The sequence below is a fragment of the Coregonus lavaretus genome (genome assembly GCF_964263955.1).
Source record: "Coregonus lavaretus genome assembly, chromosome: 31".
Taxonomy (NCBI): domain Eukaryota; kingdom Metazoa; phylum Chordata; class Actinopteri; order Salmoniformes; family Salmonidae; genus Coregonus; species Coregonus lavaretus.
Window position 1 is genome coordinate 31,232,896 of NC_140018.1, and position 14,426 is coordinate 31,247,321.

General features: G+C 42.7%; 3 protein-coding genes across 5 annotated transcripts in view; 1 reads left to right on the forward strand and 2 right to left on the reverse strand.

The window, feature by feature from the left end:
- Nucleotides 1-6,923, reverse strand: part of LOC311106869 (arf-GAP with SH3 domain, ANK repeat and PH domain-containing protein 2-like) — a 58,402-nt gene extending 51,479 nt beyond the window's left edge. For both annotated transcript variants that reach the window (XM_084149257.1, XM_084149256.1), the window contains exon 1: nt 6,489-6,923. In XM_084149257.1, the coding sequence (XP_084005383.1) occupies nt 6,489-6,620 (132 nt within the window). In that variant the 5' untranslated portion in view covers nt 6,621-6,923. The remainder of the gene's footprint in view (nt 1-6,488) is intronic.
- Nucleotides 6,924-7,310: 387 nt separating this feature from the next.
- On the reverse strand, nt 7,311-11,808 carry e2f6 (E2F transcription factor 6). Of its 2 annotated transcripts, none has more exons than XR_014610403.1 (8): nt 11,318-11,781; nt 11,154-11,215; nt 10,936-10,979; nt 10,468-10,717; nt 10,058-10,210; nt 9,545-9,744; nt 8,150-8,306; nt 7,311-7,851 (listed from the first exon to the last, which is right to left on the reverse strand). XR_014610403.1 is itself a non-coding variant. In XM_084149643.1 (8 exons), exons 1-8 carry the CDS (start codon nt 11,660-11,662, stop codon nt 7,814-7,816), a joined length of 1,164 nt encoding a protein of 387 aa, XP_084005769.1. In that variant the 5' UTR covers nt 11,663-11,808; the 3' UTR covers nt 7,311-7,813. The 2 variants fall into 2 exon arrangements, 1 of the variants encoding a protein (XP_084005769.1); XM_084149643.1 differs by having other exon boundaries at nt 9,630-9,744; nt 11,318-11,808.
- Nucleotides 11,809-12,335: 527 nt separating this feature from the next.
- Nucleotides 12,336-14,426, forward strand: part of mboat2b (membrane bound O-acyltransferase domain containing 2b) — a 63,450-nt gene continuing 61,359 nt past the window's right edge. The window contains exon 1 of the mRNA XM_084149261.1: nt 12,336-12,536. Within this exon, the coding sequence (XP_084005387.1) occupies nt 12,450-12,536 (87 nt within the window). The 5' untranslated portion in view covers nt 12,336-12,449. The remainder of the gene's footprint in view (nt 12,537-14,426) is intronic.

Sequence of the window (14,426 nt, forward strand, 5' to 3'; positions counted from 1 at the left end):
TCTAGAAGCCCCCAACTGGCAGACCTGATGAGACTGCTGTGTCGAAAGCATGTCCTTGGATGATTGTCTTACACCCTTGGCACACTATCATGCAGACCCAAACCAAATTCTGCTGGCTCTGATTTTTTTACTCCACATTGTTGGTTCTAGAAACTATGGTGGATGCGTAACCAGGTTAGCTCAGTGCAGTTTGGTTTGCTCAGTTGAACTCAGTAGTGTAAAAATCACTTTAAAGTGGTCAACTTACATGCAGGACTGCACACTTGAAAACAAATGCCTTCTGGTTTTCCTACAGCCCCAGCAGCCCAATGGACTGGCTGGCAGACACTCACCCAGCCCAGGAAGGCATGGGAGCAGGCAGGCTGAGACAGGGAGGATCAAAAGAAAGAGAGAGAAAGAGAGCGATAGCATGCTAGGACAGTTGCAGCAGCCCAGCACCACTCCAGTCCAGGCCCCAGGGACTCTCCCAGGATGCACCAGTGATCTACAGTACAGGTAGCCACGCAGCCAGGTCGGGCTAGAGCTTTCTTCTGAGCTAGACTAGATAGATTAGAGAGTGATCCACCACACACCATAGCTGTGGTCCATCGTGCTACGTGCAGCTTGCTGACACTGATAGTGTTTTCACACTTGGTCCCTTTCAGACAATTTTTGTGAACTCAGTGCGGTTCGCATAATTTTTTGTGCAGTGTGAACACTCCAGACCCCTCAAAAGAGCCCCCGGAGTGAACTGAACTGAGACTATCTCGAGTGGTGGTCTGAGTTCGGTTCACTTGAATTACGTGGTCCGGTTCACTTTATTAGGGCATGGTGAACACTACTCCCTTGGTTCGCTTGTCATTATTCCCGCACCACACACTAGACTACTACAACACGGTTCCCCTTTCCATAGCCCCTCACATTGGTGCCACAAAAGAGAGAAAATGATGATGGGCAAATTCGCGGAAAAGACGTGTGCTGTTTCAATGCAAAACGTGTGACCTTCAATGCTGCAGAAATGTTTTGGTACCCTTCACCAGATCTGTGCCTTGACACAATCCTGTCTCGGAACTCTACGGACAATTCCTTCGACCTCATGGCTTGGTTTTTGCTCTGACATTCACTGTGAACTGTGGGACCTTATATAGACAGGGATGTGCCTTGCCAAATCATGTCCAATCAATTGAATTTACCACAAGTGGACTCCAATCAAGTTGTAGAAACATATCAAGGATGATAAATGGAAACAGGATGCACCTGAGCTCAATTTCAAGTCTCATAGCAAAGGGTCTGAATACTTACAGTACCAGTCAAAAGTTTGGACACACCTACTCATTTAAGGGTTTTTCTTTATTTTTACTATTTTCTACATTGTAGAATAATAGTGAAGACATCAAAACAATGAAATAACACATATGGAAACATGTAGTAACCAAGAAAGTGTATATTTTATATTTGAGATTCTTCAAATAGCCACCCTTTGCCTTTATGTCAGCATTGCACACTCTTGGCATTCTCTCAACCAGCTTCACCTGGAAGGCTTTTTCAAAAGTCTTGAAGGAGTTCCCACATATGCTGAGCACTTGTTGGCTGCTTTTCCTTCACTCTGCCGTCCAACTCATCCCAAACCATCTCAATTGGGTTGAGGTTGGGGGATTGTGGAGGCCATGTCATCTGATGCAGCACTCCATCACTCTCCTTCTTGGTGAAATAGCCCTTACACAGCCTTGAGGTGTGTTGGGTCATTGTCCTGTTGAAAAACTAATGATAGTCCCACTAAGCCCAAACCAGATGGGATGGCGTATCGCTGCAGAACACTGTGGTAGCCATGCTGGTTAAGTGTGCCTTGAATTCTAAATAAATCACAGACAGTGTCACCAGCAAAGCACCCCCACACCATAACACCTCCTCCTCCATGCTTTACGGTGGGAACTACTCATGCAGAGATCATCTGTTGACCCACATCGCGTCTCACAAAGACACTGCGTTTGGAACCAAAAATCTCGAATTTGGACTCCAGACCAAAGGACAAATTTCCACCAGTCTAATGTCCATTGCTAATTGTGTTTCTTGGCCCAAGCAAGTCTCTTCTTCTTATTGGTGTCCTTTAGTAGTTGTTTCTTTGCAGCAATTCGACCATGAAGGCCTGATTCACACAGTCCCCTCTGAACAGTTCATGTTGAGATGTGTCTGTGACTTGAACTCTGTGAAGCATTTATTTGGACTGCAATTTCTGAGGCTGTTAACTCTAATGAACTTATCCTCTGCAGCAGAGGTAACTCTGGGTCTTCCCTTCCTGTGGCTGTCCTCATGAGAGCCAGTTTCATCATTGTGCTTGATGGTTTTTGCAACTGCACTTGAAGAAACTTTAAAAGTTCTTGAAATGTTCCATATTGACTGACCTTCATGTCTTAAAGTAATAATAATATGCCATTTAGCAGACACTTTTATCCAAAGCGACTTACAGTCATGTGTGCATACATTTTTACGTATGGGTGGTCCCGGGGATCGAACCCACTACCCTGGCGTTACAAGCACCATGCTCTACCAATTGAGCTACAGAGGACCACTAATGATGGACTGTTGTTTCTCTTTGCCTACTTGAGCTGTTCTTGCAATAATATGGTATTTTACCAAATAGGGCTATCTTCTGTATACCACTCCTACCCTGTCACATCACAACTGATTGGCTCAAATGCATTAAGAAGGAAAGAAATTCCACAAATGAAATTTTAAGAAGGCACACCTGTTAATTGAAATGCACTCCAGGTGACTACCTCATGAAGCTGGTTGAGAGAATGTCAAGCATGTGCAAAGCTGTCATCAAGGCAAAGAGTGGCTATTTGAAGAATCTCAAATATAAAATATATTTCGATTTGTTTAACACTTTTTTTGGTTACTACAGGATTCCATATGTGTTATTTCATAGTTTTAATTTCTTCACTATTATTCTACAATGTAAAAAATAGTAAAAATAAAGAAAAACCCTTGAATGTGTAGGTGTGTCCAAACTTTTGACTGGTAGTGTATGTAAATAAGGTATTTCAGTTTTTTTTAGAAATTTGCAAAAATGTCTAAAAACCTGTTTTCCCTTTGTCATTATGGGGTATTGTGTTTAGATTTATTAGGATATTTAAAAAAAAATCAATTTTAGAATAAGGCTGTAACGTAACAAAATGTGTAAAAAGTCAAGGGGTCTCAATACTTTCCGAAGGCACTGTAGGTATATGGTATATCTAGCTGTCCGATAACACATTCAGATGGAATGGTTTGTCCTGCACTTTGTAAAAACCCACAGTGCATTGAGTGAATGTTGGAAATAGATCTTAGTTCCTTTCTAAACATAGCAATGTGAATGCAAAGAGGACTCGGACTTTGTAGAGCCAGCTTTTGCAGCAGTTACAGCTGCAAGTCTCTTGGGGTATGTCTCTATACGCTTGGCACATCTAGCCACTGGGATTTTTGCCCATTCTTCAAGGCAAAACTGCTCCAGCTCCTTCAAGTTGGATGGGTTCCGCTGGTGTACAGCAATCTTTAAGTCATACCACAGATTCTCAACTGGATTGAGGTCTGGGCTTTGACTAGGCCATTCCAAGACATTTAAATGTTTCCCCTTAAACCGCTCAAGTGTTGCTTTAGCAGTATGCTTAGGGTCATTGTCCTGCTTGAAGGTGAACCTCCGTCCCAGTCTCAAATCTCTGGAAGACTGAAACACGTTTCCCTCAAGAATTTCCCTGTATTTAGCTCCATCCATCATTCCTTCAATTCTGACCAGTTTCCCAGTCCCTGCCAATGAAAAACATCCCAACAGCATGATGCTGCCACCACCATGCTTCACTGTGGGGATGGTGTTCTCGGGGTGATGAGAGGTGATGAGGGTGTTGGGTTTGCGCCAGACATAGCGTTTTCCTTGATCGCCAAAAAGCTCAATTTTAGTCTCATCTGACCAGAGTACCTTCTTCCATATGTTTGGGGAGTCTCCCACATGCCTTTTGGCGAACACCAAACGTGTTTGCTTATTTTTTTCTTTAAGCAATGGCTTTTTTCTGGCCACTCTTCCGTAAAGCCCAGCTCTGTGGCGTGTACGGCTTAAAGTGGTCCTATGGACAGATACTCCAATCTCCGCTGTGGAGCTTTGCAGCTCCTTCAGGGTTATTTTTGGTCTCTTTGTTGCCTCTCTGATTAATGCCCTCCTTGCCTGGTCCGTGAGTTTTGGTGGGCGGCCCTCTCTTGGCAGGTTTGTTGTAGTGCCATATTCTTTCCATTTTTTAATAATGGATTTAATGGTGCTCCGTGGGATGTTCAAAGTTTCTGATATTTTTTTATAACCCAACCCTGATCTGTACTTCTCCACAACTTTGTCCCTGACCTGTTTGGAGAGCTCCTAGGTCTTCATGGTGCCGCTTGCTTGGTGGTGCCCCTTGCTTAGTGGTGTTGCAGAATCTGGGACCTTTCAGAACAGGTGTATATATACTGAGATCATGTGACATTTAGATTGCACACAGGTGGACTTTATTTAACTAATTATGTGACTTCTGAAGGTAATTGGTTGCACCAGATCTTATTTAGGGGCTTCATAGCAAAGGGGGTGAATACATATGCACGCACCACTTTTCCGTTATTTATTTTTTTGAATTTTTTGAAACAAGTACTTTTTTTCATTTCACTTCACCAATTTGGACTATTTTGTGTATGTCCATCACATGAAATCCAAATAAAAATCCATTTAAATTACAGGTTGTAATGCAACAAAATAGGAAAAATGCCAAGGGGATGAATACTTTTGCAAGGCACTGTAGGTAACGAGAACTGGCAAAAGAGTTGAGTCCTCATTTAAAGGCAAGGACAGTGTGAATACAAAGAGAACTGAGATATTTTGCTTTTTTTTTAACCCAGAATTCACTTTAAAGAGGACTGAGATCGGTTCTTTTAAAGAGGACTATATGTGAAAACACCCTGAGGCTCCGTGGAACAGAGCTATCCACCACACAACACATACAAGCAACAGCATGACACTCCAGTCCACAGTGATACTGTCATCAACAGGCAGGCAGCCACAGTAGGCTACAGGCAGAAGACAACAGGCAGCCACAGTGGGCTGCTACAGGCAATGTCAGGCAGACCAGAGGAACTGAAATGGGGAGTGCTGCCTGTCAGTTGACTTGATGTAACGACCGCCATTACTGCTGCCTGCCTGCTGTGTGCTCTGGACCTTTGTGTCGATCTATCAACGTGAGTGTAGCGTGTGTGTGTGTGTGTGTATATGCATGTGTGTCCAACTTGATAAACACTGTGTGTTCACTATCAACTGTGAAATCTAATGGGGGAGAAGGGGAAGATAAAGACTGGCATTCTGTTTCAGACTTTCAGTTGTGAAAGAGAGAAAGCCATTGCAATACACTTCCTTGTTTTGACAAGATTACACTGAATGTAACACTTACAACAAGTGTTCTCTAGTCACCTCTCCTCATGTGGTATATTATGCATGCAACACTGTACACACATCAGCAGATCCTCTCATAGGGCTATGTGTGTGTGGCTTCCTCCATTGTGCAAACACAGTGTGCTCTAAAATGGATAGGGCCTACACTATAACAATCCAGTTATTGATACAGCCTCCCCAAAGGCCAGTAGTGTATGTGGCATTGACAGACCATTTTCTTTTACTAGCCTATAACTAGCCTGTCCTGGGGCAACAGCACATCTCCAGAGAGCAATCAGGAGCAGATCTGGATGCCAGGGATGCCATAGAAGTACCCATTGTGATCTACCGTGCATGACAGTAGGCCTAATGCCAACAACACAAGGTTAATGTCACAAATGGCATACTATTCTCTTTATAGTGCACTACTATAGACCAGAGCCATATCGGTGCCATTTGGGACATATCAAGGAAAGCCAATTCCACTGATATGGAAGTGTGAGGGACCCACTGTGTATTAAAGGTGTGGTACTACTATTCAAGTTTGTAAAGGGCTCAAGTCTCTTTAACGTGTGGAAGTGTCCACACACTGTTTTCAAAGTGGAACTGCCTCATAGGCATTAGGCAAACAGATAAGATAGCTTCCTCACAACCAGGTAAAGCATTTTTGCATGAGTCACAGAGGTCATTGTAGCCTACAATAATTACATCTTTACAAAGGAATGTTCAACAAAAATGTTGGTCTATAGGTTGCTAATTAGAATTGGGTTAGAATTAAATAGCCTATAAACTAGGGTGTTTTATGAGCACTTGTTGGTGGACACTTTTGGGGAATGGCATGGGCGAGGTTCAACACAAGTAGGTTAAGAAAAAAATGCTTTGCTTTCGCAGAGGAAGTCTTTTTCCGTTCCTCTTTTGGTTTCAGAGGTTGCATCCGTATCAAATAAATATGGAAAAATTCGGTTACTTTTTGCGTAAATGCTATCCGTGCGTAAAGGCGCACATTTGATTCTAGGAAAACCTTTTAACAATTTCAAGTCAATTACAGTATATTACTACTTTTCATACCGCCGTGGCCTACACCCACCTCTTCCAATGCTGCCACGGCGTTCCGACAATGCGACATCCGAGTGGTGAAGTTTGAGGTTGTGGGCGCTTTGTAGTCCTCCTTAGTTTCGGCCACAAATTCCGTGACCGTGATCAACTCCGGCGGCGGCATCTTAGCGCACTTTAAATGCGTTTATGTCTATAAAATAAGTTATATCCCAATCCTTAATTAACAGTTAAACAAAAAAAAGTTTTAAAAAATGCGATTTATAATTCAGTGTGCCATAGGATTTGTTAGGCTACTCCTAGTTTGCCATTCCACGTCGATCCACATAGTCAAAACTACAGTAGTGAAATGTCCCTTTATTTGTGGGTTATCCTTGTGTCCAAGAAAAAAATACTACAATATTCCATTATTACAGTTTGTCTTAGCCCACGCAACAACCTGTACTGGTCGCATAGTCAGTGGAGCGTCAACCGGAGTATAAAAAGGGGAGGGACGAACGGGGTGAATTGGCATGTTTGGGCGAATGGGAGCGCAGATGGATTCCCCCTTTCCACAGTTGGCTTTCCAAGACTCACTAGCAATGACAGCTATTACAAACTTTGTGTATAAGGTGGCTCAGGTCTACGCCATAGGAATGACAACTATTTATGAAATATTATTTATTACATTTCAAAATGGTGTACCCCGTAAATAGAAATATAGCCAGGATGTTGCACATTGATATAAGTAAAAAAACGAAGGGTTAGATATTTGTTTTTATATACAAGTGAGTTTATTCATAGGATGCATTGGAAGTGTTTTCTTAATAAGTAATAACAGATTATAGAAAAAACAAAAAACATTAGAAAGACAAACAAAAGTTGAACTTTTAATAGGGCATTCAGAATAGTCAGATGAAAAAATAACAAAAGCAAAGAACATACACATCATGTTCAAATCCACTACGGTATATCATGATACTGCTTGGAGAATTATAATTTCTGTACATAAGCATGTGTTACTTTCTAATGACTATAGCTGTCACATTTTGCACACATTTTAAGATGATTTAAAAGTACATTATTACAGTAGTAGTGTACTGCAACCACACAACTCACTTTAGTAAACTCAAAACTACATGTATAAAAATAAAGCTTGTGATTTCATGACTTACGTGCACTTTTTACAATGAAGTCATACATTCCTCCACTTACTTTGCTTTAATCGTTGGCATTTTACACAGATTTTTTGTTTGTTTTTTTATGACAAAAATGGCCTCTTCCCAAAGTGACAATGTCAGGATGTGGAGTCCAAACAGTGAAAAAAAAAACATCCAATGAGGACAATGTGACAGTGCAGCATGCTACCATGACGACAGACTATCCACTCTGTACAGCATTCTGTGATGCAGAGGCCCCTACAGAAAGAGAGCAATTAACAGTTGATTTGTTGACCACACCAAAATGTCTACTTTCATAACTTTCTTTTTGTGAGAAAACTGACCTCATTTGATACAGTATCCCCCAAGCCTATTTTAAAGTAAACAGCTCTCTCTGCTGTTTGCAGTGAGGAACACACTCAATGTTCCAATCCAATCATGGCATAATAGGACATCTCAAGGTACTTTACATAGTTGTAATTAAATGTCTGGGGCACCTAATATAGCTTAGCAATTGATTAATTTGATTGATTGAAAAGCACAGCTGTGTTGTTACCTGTGTGCAGAAGCATGGTCTTAATCCTGCTCTCCTCCAGTGATAGAAAGCCTGATGTCTTTCCACTTCCCTGTGTGTCACGTGGAGGCCCGTCCATCTCACAGGTCAGCACTTTGATTGGTCCCCTGCCTCCCTTCAGGTGGATTTGGATGCCATCCTAAAATGGAAAAAATTCAAAGTGATTAGTTCAGCCAATCAACATCAGACTAATTGGTTTCGAATTGTACAGATTCTGAAACTGTTTATCAGTGCATCATGAGTGAATGCGCATGCATGTACAGCAACAGAGTTGTGTTCACTGGGCACAAAACAGAAGAAAACGGTCCAAAATGGAGAGGTACTACGTGAACTTGTCCTATAAGAAACGCACATTTTAGTTGCACAACGGTTTGCTACTGTGTTTCCTAATGAACACGATCAAGGTCTGTAAAAGCTCACACACACCTGTAGGATTGTCAAACGTTTTCCTGCCGACAGTACTTAGCACCTCTGAAAAGTGTCGGCAGTCAATCTCTTTTGTGTTCACACAGCAAAGACCTTGAAGTTGTCAGCCACTCAGCCTTGTTAAAATACTCCAAACCAGAAGGCGGCAGTAGCGTTGTTACTAGTCAATGTTAGCTATAGCTGCACTAATGTTGCTACTGTTGTAGAAAGCCTTTGTTGATACTAGCCAGATGGCCACAGCTAGCAAGATGACAAAGAAAAAATTTAATTCACTCTCCATAATCTCGTAAAGCCCATAGATACATTTTTTACTAGCTGGCTAACGTTAGCTAAATTGTTAGCATGATTCGCTAGCTAGCTGTTGTGCTTGCTAAGTAAAGTAAAGACGCTGCATTTACTCTCGGCAGCCAGCTACAGACAGCTGCTTCATGGAAACAAATCAATTGTGATTGAATTGCAATGTTACTAGCTACAGTGGCCAGATAGCTAGAGTAGTAAATCATTTAGTGTTGTGTGCATTGTGCTGCACTTATTACCACCCCATTCGTTTCATATGAAGTGTGTGTGACTGCCTTGCTCAGTTTGCAAGCTAACGTTTGCTAGCTAGCTAACTAATAAGTGCACATTAGCAAACCTAACTCAAAAATCCCTCCTCAAGCACAACACTCCTTAGACTTCAAAGATGAAGGTTTTAGTTAGAACAAGTCTGATAAAAAGGGTGGATTAGACAGGAAAAAGTACCCTCTTTCTTCCTTATTCTTGTCACTCATGTCGGCTCCCCCACATGGAGGTCAGTGCTCTCTAATTGGCTCAAAGTCAAGTTGTCGGCCACTGCCGAGCATTGCGATTCTACAAGTAGAAACGGCAGTTTCGTCAGTACCAGGTTGGTACACAGCAGGTACGTATTTTGTTCTAGCAAGAGAAGGAACGGCCTCCTACTGTGATAAGTACCCATCGGCAGTCTATCCGCACTCAGATTCTCCGTTGTTTGATGCTTAAAGCAGGGTTGCAGTTGGCCCTCCAGGGCTTACTGTACCTCCTTGGGTGTGGGCACCTCCAGCTTGGTCTCCTCCGGGGCTTTGATGGCAACGACTGTCTGTTCCTGGAACACCTTGATACCACTGATGTCACTGTGGGTCACGTAGGCTAATGTGCAGAGGGAGTTAAAGAGGATACAACAGCAGGAGGATACATAACACACTTGTACTTTAGTAGAGACTGAGGTAACTGAACCAATGTTTGGGCACAGCGTGGTTCATTCCTGATGATTGTGAACTGAAACATAGGTTCATTCACAATTGCACTTTCTCACATGGATTTTACAATGGTGGAAACTTCCTCCAGCCAAAGCCTATACCAATCCTATGCTTTTAAATCCATGATGGCGAGTGTGCAAGTCCACACTTCTGGAAAAGGTTGGAGAATGGTTGGTGAAATGTACTGTATGCGTTTCTAAAAGGATATTCTATGTTGTCCAAGCTGTCGGTCATGTCAAAGAGCTGCTGGGCACAGGTCTTGATGAGCTCATCCAGACTCTCCTCCACCGTCTTCAGGTTCTTAAGTTCCCGCTGAAGCCTCTGCTTCGGCCCCACAAAACTGGCAACTGGACACGGACCTCTGGGGAGGGAGAGGGGGAAACCACACGGATCAACCCCTTGCAACCATGCAGAAAACTTTTGTAACAGAACATGAAAATGAGTCTTTCTTATTGGACAAGTTCAGGTAGTCCCTTCCTATTTCAGTCTGTTTTATTCAATTTGGTGCCTAATGAATACGACCCTGCATGAACACATCCTGTCAAAACAGACACATAAGCACAGATGGTGGGAGCACAGACTGGCAAAGAGCCGGTGTGTTCAAGCCGTATTACTCACATCCACTTGATCTTGTTGGCCGATTGTTTCTGGATGAGCTTGATCCCCTCCAGGCAGTTGGTGACGTCATATACCCTCCGCTTGCGTGTGTGGAGGTTCTGTGCTGCAAGGTTGAGGTCCATGACACCATGAGGGGCGCCACTCATTAGCCTTAGGAACTTCTTGGTCAACAGAGCCAAGGATAGATCGTGGCGGACAAATCCCTTCCTGATGTCCGGTAACACTGTCTTGGGTTCAGTGGAAGCACTGACTACAGTAGGAAAAAGGTACAATATTGCTTCAAGCCAAAAAAAGATAATTGATTCCACGTTATCTGATTCCCAAATTGTACCCTATCCCCTATATGGTTTACTAAAGGCCCTGGTCAAAAGTAGTGCACTATATAGGGGATAGGGTGCCATTAGGGACGTACTCATTGTCCAAGGCAGGGAAGCGGCATTCTTTTTCAGTAATGATGATCACCCATACCTTGTCTTGTCTTTGTCTTGGTGCCTTCAACCAGTTTACGGAACCTAGAGTGAAGATGATACAAAATAACACCATCCACTTAAACAGGCCTCGTTGTTTTCATTCACGGTGTGTAGAAGTGCACAATGCAAGTGTGCCAGTAGTTAAAAACACAAAAGGATGAATGCTTATTATTGCCATTTTTAGCCTTTATACAGGCTAGAGTGCTGCAACCTTACCTAGATGCAGATGGTGCTGTCTCGGCCTGACTCTCATCATATTCTTCTTCAACATCGTCATTCTGTAAATAAAATACATAGACAGGGGTTGCTAAAAGTAAAAACAACGACTTAAATGAACGCAGTAAGAAAGCTGTCGATCAAAGTGATGAGAGCATCCTCACGTGCGTAGCCGAAGCATCATCATCCACGAATTCCTCTTCGTCAGAAGAGTCCTCGCCCCACGGGCTGATCAGACTCAGTGGCCCGTCAAGGTATGGGGGCATTATAGGAATGGCATCCTCGCTTATTCCGAGAGGTGTTATGTGGTCAGTCAGAAAGTGGTCTTCACATATTATGTGATCCTCTGTTGAATCCTCCTTCTCCGTCTCTCGCAGTGCGGCAAGCCACACTTTCACTCGAGCCTGGGCCTTAGGTAAATTGAAAAACCTCTTGGAAGGTCGATTCGGAAACGCTCCTTTATTATTGTCGCTTCGATTAGGACACCCCTGGACCACGCATTTCACCATGGTCAAATGTATGCGGCTAACACCAGCTACATTCGAACGTTTCGTAGCTAAATAAAATATCACGTTTGTTTGTTTATCTCAAATTCACGTTTCTTGGACAGGGAAAACAATTTAAGGCCGGAAGTTGGCATCACGTGATGATGTTCAGCCAACGAAATTCTTAGAAACGGAAAGGAAGGCAAATTGCTCGTATGATTCTATGAAGTAAGTTGTAGTTTACGATATTGCTTTGCCTCCACCTTCAGGACTGGGGGTGAATAACAGCGATACTGCGAGGGGACAGCAGCTCAGCATCTTATTTTGCGTTCAGTATGCGCGAGGGATACGCGGGAGCAGAGCTTCATATTGAGGACCTGCGCTTAATATAACATTTCAGTATGCTATTTCTAAATAAATGTTTTATCTTTTAGACTACAGGAGAAATTAAATAACATGAATAAAAAGTAGCCTATTTCAACTGGAAACTGAGAATTAAAGATCCACTTAGCCTTTTTATTATTTTAATTCAGTGGCACCAACGCCTATTTAGTGTAGCCTATAAATGGGAATATGTTGCTGATATTGTCGCAAACCATTGCCTAGAGCGGGAATGAGTCGAATCCTTCCCCGCCCAAATTATGGTTGATTTGGGAAGTATTTCCGCCTAAAACGTGCTGTAGAGCAACCGACAGCCAGTAGTGGCCAGCAGCAAACAGCAGCTACAGCGGTGGATGTAGTCGGGGCGAATCGGGGATCCACTCTCAGAGGGGAAGGGGAGTAGGGGGACTCTCTCAACATTCACTGAATCATGGCTACTGAAACAGTGTCACCGGCATGCACTGGATCCAGTTTGCTGCAACCCATAAGTGAAATCATCAATCTCCCTCTCGACCAGGTAAATATGCAATTCCTTGTTATTTCTAGACGCTTTTCTGTTGTATTTCTAGAATTCCGTCGCATGTCCAAAATCGCAGCAAAACCAACATTGTGCAGCCAATTATTTGATTCTCCACTATCAAACAACGAAGATTGGTATTTTTCGCTCAGAGGAAATCATGAATTTGGATTGCTTTGATTCAATCGCGGTTCCACGGGTTATTTCAACACGTTGATGCCATATAGGCATAAGCGCACATTTCGCAATGATTAAATTAAAGGCTCCTTTTAAATGTCACACAAAAATGTCACGTTTAGTCGACAATGAATCTTCGGCCAGCCTTTCAATTAAGTCGTTTATTTGAACAAAATGTACCGCAGGTTTTTGTGTTCAGAATGTAGCCTGTCTACAAAAATCATATATTTGGATTCACAGCTGACATTGTCCTCTTACTGATCAGGCTATAATGGCTGCGTTCACACAGGCATCCCAATTCTGATCTTTTTTTCCACCACCACCAATCACATCAGATCTTTTCACATAAGATATTTTTCAGAACTGATCTAATTGGCCAAAAGTCCAATTAGTGGGGGGAAAACATTTCAGAATTTGCCTGTCTAAACTCAGCCAATGTTGCCAGTTTTATTTTATGCACAAAAGAAATGACACATTTTCAGTAGCCAAATCAGAGCTGTGGAATAGGCCTATGTGTATTACTGCCAGTGCCAAATCAATCTGTATTTATCATACCTTCAGTTATTACCAAAATTAGGCAATGTATTCATTGCAATGGTTTTCACATAGGTTTAGGCTATGCCCATTCTGATTACCTATATGAAAAAGATCAGTGGAAAAACCTCTCATAATATCCCACATGTCTCTTTCACATTCATAACCAACCAAGTTTGAGTCCATGCTCATTTATGCCATGCAGCTCATTCGTATAGCTAATACATGAAACCCCAGCTACAAACTTGAGTTAAGTGCTGTAATGAACTAGGTAAATGATGGTAAGAGGGAGGCTCTCTCAAGAAGTAAGGTCACATCACGTTTGCATCCCAAATGGCACCATATTCCCTATGTAGTGCACTACTTTTGACCAGAGCCCTATAGGCGCTATATAGGGAATAGGGTGCCATTAGGGACACACACACATCTCTGGGATTGGAATCCTGCCTGTTATTGGCCAAGCATCAGCTGTTCCCTCTGATTGCCTCCTTGTCATAAATCTGTGAGAATTAAGAAATGTTCTCCCCACTCCTGGCCTGTTTGCCACTTTAAAACCTAGGTGGTCATAGTATATTGCCTAGTGCTGCCTGACCTCTTTGTTTACAATCAACACACCTTGTTCCTTTTCTCACACCCTATGAGCCCTGGTCAAAAGTAGTATAAGGGAATAGGGTACCAGTTGGGCACAATCAAGAGGATGTATTGTTGTACTTCTGCTTTCTCTCAAACAATACAAGAGACACTGTAGTTGCCAGCAAATGCTCCTACAGTATTTATGAAGGGAATGTGAACGCAGCAGTGAGTCGTCTGAACAACTGTCTATTCCACTTAACTCCTCCATGTGGAGAGGTATCTGGTGTGCTTGTTTGGTGACTACATTGAGTCTGCTCTATTGAGGATTCACTGAGTATGTCCATTGATCTCTGTGGTACAGCTTTGGCTCTACGTACTGATGGCCTACATTTACATACATTTACATTTTAGTCGTTTAGCAGACGCTCTTATCCAGAGCGACTTACAGGAGCAATTAGGGTTAAGTGCCTTGCTCAAGGGCACATCGACAGATTTTTCACCTAGTCGGCTCGGGGATTAGAACCAGCGACCTTTCGGTTACTGGCACAACGCTCTTAACCACTAAGCTACCTGCCGCCCCCCAAATTACCTGCCTACCTTACAAAC

What these genes read in the sequence shown, in the direction of transcription:
- e2f6 (XM_084149643.1), bottom strand. Translation starts at nt 11,662, where the DNA reads ATGGTGAAATGCGTGGTCCAGGGGTGTCCTAATCGAAGCGACAATAAT. An exon ending in GACAGCTTGGACAACATAGA is followed by an intron (nt 9,745 to 10,057) that starts ATATCCTTTTAG and finishes CTCCCTCTGCAC; the next exon opens with ATTAGCCTACGTGACCCACA. An exon ending in AGGTGCCCACACCCAAGGAG is followed by an intron (nt 8,307 to 9,629) that starts GTACAGTAAGCC and finishes TTTCCATTTTAG; the next exon opens with GATGGCATCCAAATCCACCT.